This window comes from Pinus tabuliformis, chromosome 1_2, assembly GCF_031772625.1.
Source record: "Pinus tabuliformis cultivar Carrire ecotype Pingquan chromosome 1_2, CPIR1, whole genome shotgun sequence".
Classification (NCBI taxonomy): domain Eukaryota; kingdom Viridiplantae; phylum Streptophyta; class Pinopsida; order Pinales; family Pinaceae; genus Pinus; species Pinus tabuliformis.
This window is the reverse complement of record NC_142298.1, coordinates 903,224,160-903,232,258: the sequence shown is the minus strand read 5'-3', so window position 1 is coordinate 903,232,258 and position 8,099 is coordinate 903,224,160. Positions and strand designations below refer to the sequence as shown.

The window sequence follows — 8,099 nt, the reverse complement described above, 5'->3', positions numbered from 1 at the left end:
AGACAGTCTTTAACATAATGTGACCATAGTTATTGACCATGGATGATTTTCATATTGAGACAATCTTTGTCGAAATGTGATGTTCGACCATGGTTGACAATGGTTGATGATGGTTGACCATCATTGACCATGGTTGACCATGGTTCACATATGGTTCATGTTCATATTGAGACAACATTTGTCACAATGTGACATTTGCCCATGGTTGACCATGACTAACCATGGTTGATTTTCATACTGACCATGATAGAACATGGCTGATTTTAAGATTGAGACAATATTTGTCAGAATGTGACTTTTGACCATGGTGGACCATGGTTGACAATGATTGAACATGGTTGACCATTGTTGATTGACACATTGTGACCATGGTTATTGATCATGGATGACCATGGTTGATTTTCATATTGAGACAATCTTTATCAAAATGTGACGTTGGGACATGGTTAACAATGGTTGATGATGGTTGACCATCATTGACCATGGTTGAGCATGGTTGATGATGGTTCACATACGGTTAATGTTCATATTAAGACAATATTTGTAACAATGTGACATTGGACCATGGTTGACCATGATTGACTGTGACTGACCATGGTTGATTTTCATTTTGACAATGATTGACCATGATAGACAATGGTTGGCCATGATTGATTTTAAGATTATAAACCATATCAATAATAATACCCTAGGAATAAGAACTCTTAGATTAATAAACCCAAGGGATTGATAAACCCTTAGTTTAATAAACCCAAGGCATTAATAAACCAAATGGATTAATATTGTAAACCAATGCTATATAAACACTAAGATAAATTTTATAAACCCTAAAATAAACATGGTTGACCACGGTTAACCGTGGTTGATTTTCATATTGATACAATCTTTGTCAGAATGTGTTGTTGGACCATCGTTGACCATGGTTGACCATGATCAATTTTCACATTGAGAGAATCTTTCTCATAATGGGACATTGGAACTTGCTTGGCCTTGGTTGACCATGATTGACGATGGTTTCCCATGGTTGATTTTCATATTAAGACAAACTTTGTCAGAATGCGATGTTGGACCAAGGTTGACCATGGTTGTCACAATGTGACATTGGACCATGAGGCAATCTTTAACACAATGTGATCATGGTTGATTTTCATATTGAGACAATCTTTATCAAAATGTGACATTCAACCATGGTTGATAATGGTTGATGATGATTGACCATCATTGACCATGGTTGACCATGCTTCACATATAGTTGATGTTCATATTGAGGCAACATTTGTCACAATGTGACATTGGACCATGGTTGACCATGATTGACCATGATTGACCATGGTTGATTTTCATATTGACCATGATTGATTTTAAGATTGAGACAATATTTGTCACAATGCGATGTTGGACCATGGTGGACCATGGTTGACCATGATTGAACATGGTTGACAATGGTTGGCCGACACAATGTGACCATGGATGATCATGATTGATTTTCATATTGAGACAATCTTTGTCAAAATGTGATGTTTGACCATTGTTGGCAATGGTTGATGATGGTTGACTATCATTGACCATAGTTCAAATAAAGTTGATATTCATATAGAACAATATTTGTAACAATGTGATGTTGAACCATGGATTACCATGATTGATTTTCATATTTACCATGATTGACCATGATAAACCATAGTTGACCATAATTGATTATGATTAATATATGACATACATATTAACTTAATATACACTATATTATAAATCTAATATATTAATATATGAAATGTAAGATTAATATAAAAACTATAATAAAATGGAAAAATCCTAAAGTGAAAGATTATAAAATAATTTATAAAAACTTATTTTAAAATATAAAAATGACATTATATGCTCACACAAGAAAGCTCCGAAAATTTGTGGACAAATCTAGGAAGCAAAAATTGAATTCTATTCGACACTTAAACGAATCAATGGATTTCTGGTCGTCATAGCTCTGGGATTTTCAAATTTTCTTTAAACAGTTTAAATTTTACACATCATTGGTTGCGTGTGGATGCCCATTTTAAACGGTCGCTCTCGACGTGTTGGACCCACATTTACGATAGTTTTACCAATTCAATAGATGATACGTTTGGATGTTGATTCGTCCACCAACTCAATTACCCTAGGTATATAAGTTTCATAGGTGTGGTTTACTAGGTTTAATAGCTCGTCTACTTTAATAGGCTTGTCCATTTTAGTTTGTATAAGAATTAAATAGAACTATCTCGATAATTATTATTTTAAATATTTAAATATGGTTGGTGTGTTTTGAATTTAAGAGATTTCTAAATTTTGTTTGCATAGTAATTTTTTAAGTTTAAGAATATATATATTTAAATTTTATATTATTTATTATTTATCGATTGTTTCACTATTTTATGGTTTAGTTAGATTTTTTTGTTTTTTAAAATATAGGATTTATTTTTTGAAAATGGTAATTTTTCTGTTTATTAAATCATATTTTTGAATGTATAAAAAATTTAATATGCGATATTTGTATCTAAGTTTTTGTGATTTATATTTAGAATAAAAACATTTTTGGAAGAAATCATATTAGAAGAATTAGGTTGACGCTTTTGAGACCAATCTATGTGGTTCATCATCTTGTCCTGATGATGAACCACATAAGTTGGTTTGAAACACGTCGATTTAATTCTTTTGATGTGATTTCTTTCAAAAAAGTTTTTATTCAGAATATAGATCACAAAAGCTTAAATACTAATATCACATCTTGTCCTGATGATGGATCACATAGGTTGGTTAGAAACAAGTCGACTTAATTCTTCTGATGTGATTTCTTCCAAAAATGTTTTTATTCAAATCTAATACCTCTAAAATTATCAAGCACTTAAATTGTATAAACTACCAAATTCAAACATGTAATTCAACACCCTAAGTAACTTCTAATCACTTGAATTATGAAAACTACCTACTCAAACATGCAAGCCCTTACCTATTCTTATTAAAAGCAAACTTTAAAAATACTAGTTCTAAGACTTTTGTGATCCATATTGTAAATAATAATATCTTTCATATTAATTAGATCATTAAAATCTTAATAATGTGATTAATAAAAAAACATTGCTATTTAAAAAATACTCCCCCAAAAAAAAAACTACTCATTTATTAACTAATCTTTTTATTTAATTTAAAAAATAAATTTAATATATATATTATTATTTTATCTAAATTAGATTTAACCCATAAAAATTTACTTATGCAGTCAAAAAATATAATTAAAATGGTTTGTATTATCCAAATATCATCTACCCACTAAGACCTTGATAAAATTAATAATAGTATTCCATTTTATAATTTAAATAATATTATATTTTTTTATTAATTGGTAAAGAATTAGTTTTTTTGAATGGCGTGAGTTCAATTCTCAGCATGTATGTTATAATTGACTTTTTAAAATTTATAAAATAATTATATCTCATGTGATCGTAACAATAGATTTTCAAAATAACCTAATTTTCAAAAAATTTCTTTTTATAATTACATACTTTCATGATATGGTTTTAAGTTGGGAGAGCGTCATGGGATACATTGCGTCTCTGCGATTTCCGACGGTTGCAACGACGAATAACACAGAAGTCAGGACTCAGAACAGACCGGAGGGTTAGCCGTGGTAGAGCCTAACAGTGCTAATAAAGCCTTAAAAACCAGGTTCCCAATTCTTAAGCATCACTCATGAGTCATAACACAGTTTTCAAGAATTTCTTATACCAAACTTCCTCATAATTCTAGCAAGAAATGCAGCAGAAGCCTCGTTCATACTCTGTAGCGTTACAGATGCGGAGGTCTATCTAAGATGACGTGCAGTGGATATTGAAGTTGTAAATGACTGTCATGTTTTTACTGGAGAAATAGCAAATACCTAACGATATCTCGGGAGTGGCTAGCACGTGGAAGCTTTCATTAATTAAAATAAAATAATGGTGACAATAATGATTTTCTTTATTCGATTATCGAATTAGCATGCTTTCGCGGTGGTTGGATTAGGATGCTTTAGTGGTATCAGGCCAACTTTAGTGGTATCAGGCCATGTTCCTATTAATCAACCCCAAAAAACGAGATCACGGAGCCCCACACTATGTATAAAAGCCAGTAGGCTTAGAATCATAGAGTCCCATAGAATCAGAGTCCCATAATAGCCATATAAGCCAGTTTAGGATTGCGTATCATAGAAACAGTTCGGTGCACTTATTCCTATCAGGAAAATATGAAGATAGCATCTGTTTTGCTGGTGGGTTTTTTTGTAATTGGCTTGTGGAATCGGGCCAATGCAGCTGGTACAATTCACAGGCATTTATCATCCAATGGGCTTGGCAGAACGCCTCAGATGGGGTAAGGTATTCTAGGACTCTCTGCTATAATGATATATAATTGTGATACAAGCCTATATTGACGTGGGTGTGTTTAGTTACGCAGATGGAACAATTACAATCATTTTGGCGGGAACATCGATGAAAATATTATTCGTGAAACAGGTAGCTTGTTTATCTGGCTTGTAAACAGTCATCTTTGGGGGCTGGTTTTTTTCATTATAATGAATCTTTATAGTTCACTCAGAATAGGATTTCTAATTCAGTGCTTCTTGTGAATTTGCATGATACAGCTGATGCACTTGTTTCCACTGGATTATCAAGGGTCGGATATGAATATGTGAATATAGGTAATTTGACATATTTTTCATGTCTTCTGTTTACGAACTAACAACCAGTAACCAAGTAGCTAATTCTATATTGTTAAACTGATTCAGATGACACTTGGGCTGAGCTGAGCCGAGATGCGCAGGTATTAGAATAGTTTCAACATAACAGATAAGAGTCAAATTATAGCGTTTCTTCCCTTGATTTAGACTGAGTTATTTAGTTGGAGGCAGTAATTGTTGATCAACAGAACTTCAATATTGTCAGGGTAATCTGGTTCCTAAAGCTTCAACATTTCCTTCGGGCATGAAGGCACTGGCAGACTACGTACACTCTAAGGGACTCAAGCTTGGAATATATTCTGATGCTGGGTCAGTTTAATATGTTAGATTAGATAAATTAAACCATGTTTTACTACGTCAATAATCTTATTTTCCTCGTTTTTTCTTGCTGATTCAGTTAATTTTGTGCTTGGTATACTTGGCCAGAACCCTTACATGCGCTACTACCATGCCCGGTTCCCTTGGACACGAGGAGCAAGATGCTAGAACGTTTGCATCATGGGTAACTTCCTGTCAATAGATTTTCTCATTTCTTATCATAGATTTGTTGAGGCATCCCATCAATGCAATACTAACAAGGGTGGCTATGTTCAGGGGATAGACTATCTGAAATATGATAACTGCAATAATGAGGGCATAAATCTTTACGATAGGTACACACTATCTCTACTTGTGTTTGATGGACGAGCTTTCTATACTTGTGTTAGAATTCTATCTAATACTAGCATGGAATTCCATGGACAGGCTTTCCATACATGTGTCTAGAATTCTATCTATTTCTATACTTGTGTTAGAATTCTATCTAATATAGTATGGAATTCCATATACATGTGTCTAGAGTTCTACCTAATATCGGTGTCATCTGGGAAATATACAGGTACCAAAAAATGAGTGAGGCTCTTAGCGAGGCAGGCCGCCCGATATTCTATTCAATGTGTGAATGGTAAGGGGCGTTTGTAAACAGTAGTGTCTGAGTTTAATCGAAAAAGCATGGTAACCCAAAAGCTTGGTTTGTTGTATATTGATTCGGCAGGGGTCAGGAGAATCCTGCAACTTGGGCACCCAAACTAGCAAACAGTTGGAGAACTACAGGAGACATTAAAGATAATTGGGAAATGTGAGAGAGTGAACAGATTCATGGAAAGAATAGCGTCTTCTAAATGTTTGAAATTGAGCAATATACATTCTGGTGTTTTATGTAATTTTCCACTTTAATAACCTGATTTCAAATGGTTTCTCTTAGCATCACATCAATAGCTGATCAGAATAACGAGTGGGCAGCATATGCAGGGCCTGGTGGATGGAACGGTAAACTAAAAGCTCATTGGATATCTTGTAAATGGTCATAATGCTGATGCTAATAATTCTATGAGGAATTCCAATCTGATATCTCCAATTTGCACTTTGTATTTTTTGATTCCTTGAACCAGATCCTGACATGTTGGAGGTTGGAAATGCCAATTTGAACACTGGCGAATATGTGTCACACTTCAGCATATGGGCTTTAATGAAGGTAACAATCTACAACTTCTAAAATATCTGGTTAGAAACTTAATAAATAATTGAAAAATTTGCAATAGATTATTATAGAGCTTTGTGATAATAGCTGAACGAAAAACAAGACTAGAAAAAACAAATCGAAAGGGAAAAAGAACAGAATAGAACAGTCAAAAGAAATGATAACAGAAGAGTTGATGGACATTCAACGAGTTCACTCCTCTCTATACGTCCTATTTACAAGTTATAAATTGACAATCTCTTTCATAAGCTGTGTACTTTCATGATCTACTACTGAAAGATAATCAAATCGGATATCCTACAGGCACCCCTGGTGATTGGATGTGATATAAGGTCTGCATCGTCTGAAACTCTAGCGATTTTAGGCAACCAGGATGTCATTAGTGTCAACCAAGGTCAGGTTCATAGAATTGCAAGAAAATGATCGAAGTGTATATTTCAGAGTTGATCGTGTTATTCGATATCTACAAACTGTATTGGATTGTTGCAGATCCATTAGGAGTTCAAGGCAAAAAAGTCAGCAAGCAAGGAGACCTTGAGGTATGAATTCATTTGTAGGTTAGATATTTAATTTCCACGGAGATTAATTCACTCTCTGGATTTATAAATTTCATACCGTGCGGTATATAATCATTCATCATGTCCAATTATATTGATATATGTAATTTTAAACCAAAGGAATTCCCATTTGGTTTTGGTAGAAATTTTTGGAAATCAAGATTTTGGGTGGTGTTAAATCCATTTCTATTATAAAAAAACAGTTCAAACACCCAGAATATCATATTTAAAAAAAAAATACCAAATTTGCGTATAGATTACATTTTCAATTTATGTATGGTAAATCTGACATATTTTCTGAACGTATGCAGGTTTGGGCTGGGCCGCTGTCCAACCGCAGAGTTGCCATAGTCCTATGGAACAGAAGTGGTTCGCCGGCATCTATTACCGCCAAATGGACTGACATTGGCCTTCCCAATGATGCAGTTGTTCAAGCTAAAAACTTGTGGACTGTATGACTACTTACTCTTTTTTCCGTATTATATTCCTTTTTCCACATCATTATTACAAGTACCACAAAGAAATTCGGGTACTTCTGTGGGGTTTCACATAATCTTATACGTACCTCACTGAAACAATTGGGTACAAATACCCTCTTGGATGCATTGCCGAGAACAAACCTTCATCTGCCCTGACACACAATACTCTAATCAGCAGCTCAGCTTGGTTATAGGGCTTCCCAAAGCCTGAACCCAACAATTGCCAAAGTGTATGAGGCAAATATGTAAAGCATTGGTAAGTGTGAGCTGCTGATCTGGGACTTGTGTCTGGGAGCACCTGAAGGCTCAATCTCTGGATCAAGTCAATGCATCCTAAAAGGGGTTGGAGAGGGTAGATTGCAGATGTATTGTTAGAGAGTGGCCTGATAGTGACTTTCTTCTATTTTGACATTGCAGCAAAAATATCGCAATTTAAGTGGCAGCCTAACATCATACGTTTCTTCACATGGTTGCGAAATGTACATTCTCAACCGTATTTCGGGCTAAATCTTAGGCAGAACAACGGATTCTTCTGCTTAAGAATACGAAGCATAGTCGAATTATAATTTAAGCTATTGCTTAAATTTTTGAGGACTCTTCTCTATCCGCCAAATTTGTCTTATCATCTGTGTCTCTTCTTTATTTCCCGATCAGCTGAATGGTTTCTATGGGTTTTGTTTTCCTTCTGTAAATGCTGTTAATCAGGTTCATGTTTTCATGATGGTTATCTGCACAACTTGGTTTTGAGATGCTGTCTCGATACTATAAGGAGTTTTTCAACAAACACATTCAGAATT

General features: G+C 34.3%; 1 protein-coding gene across 1 annotated transcript; it reads left to right on the top strand.

The window, feature by feature from the left end:
* The first annotated feature begins 4,255 nt into the window (after window positions 1-4,255).
* Window positions 4,256-7,809, top strand: LOC149208873 (alpha-galactosidase-like). Its single transcript, XM_089394164.1, has 15 exons — window positions 4,256-4,380; window positions 4,465-4,523; window positions 4,652-4,708; window positions 4,796-4,830; window positions 4,953-5,056; window positions 5,174-5,249; window positions 5,342-5,400; window positions 5,625-5,690; window positions 5,781-5,864; window positions 5,991-6,055; window positions 6,178-6,260; window positions 6,570-6,660; window positions 6,756-6,805; window positions 7,135-7,275; window positions 7,720-7,809. The coding sequence occupies exons 1-15, from the start codon at window positions 4,256-4,258 to the stop codon at window positions 7,807-7,809; spliced, it is 1,185 nt and encodes a 394-aa protein (XP_089250290.1).
* The last annotated feature ends 290 nt before the right edge of the window (window positions 7,810-8,099 follow it).

Excerpts from the sequence above, each read along its gene's own strand:
- LOC149208873 (XM_089394164.1), top strand. The coding sequence starts at position 4,256 with ATGAAGATAGCATCTGTTTTGCTGGTGGGTTTTTTTGTAATTGGCTTG. Across the intron at positions 4,524-4,651 it reads AAATATTATTCGTGAAACAG|CTGATGCACTTGTTTCCACT; the intron begins GTAGCTTGTTTA and ends TGCATGATACAG. Across the intron at positions 5,401-5,624 it reads GGCATAAATCTTTACGATAG|GTACCAAAAAATGAGTGAGG; the intron begins GTACACACTATC and ends GGAAATATACAG.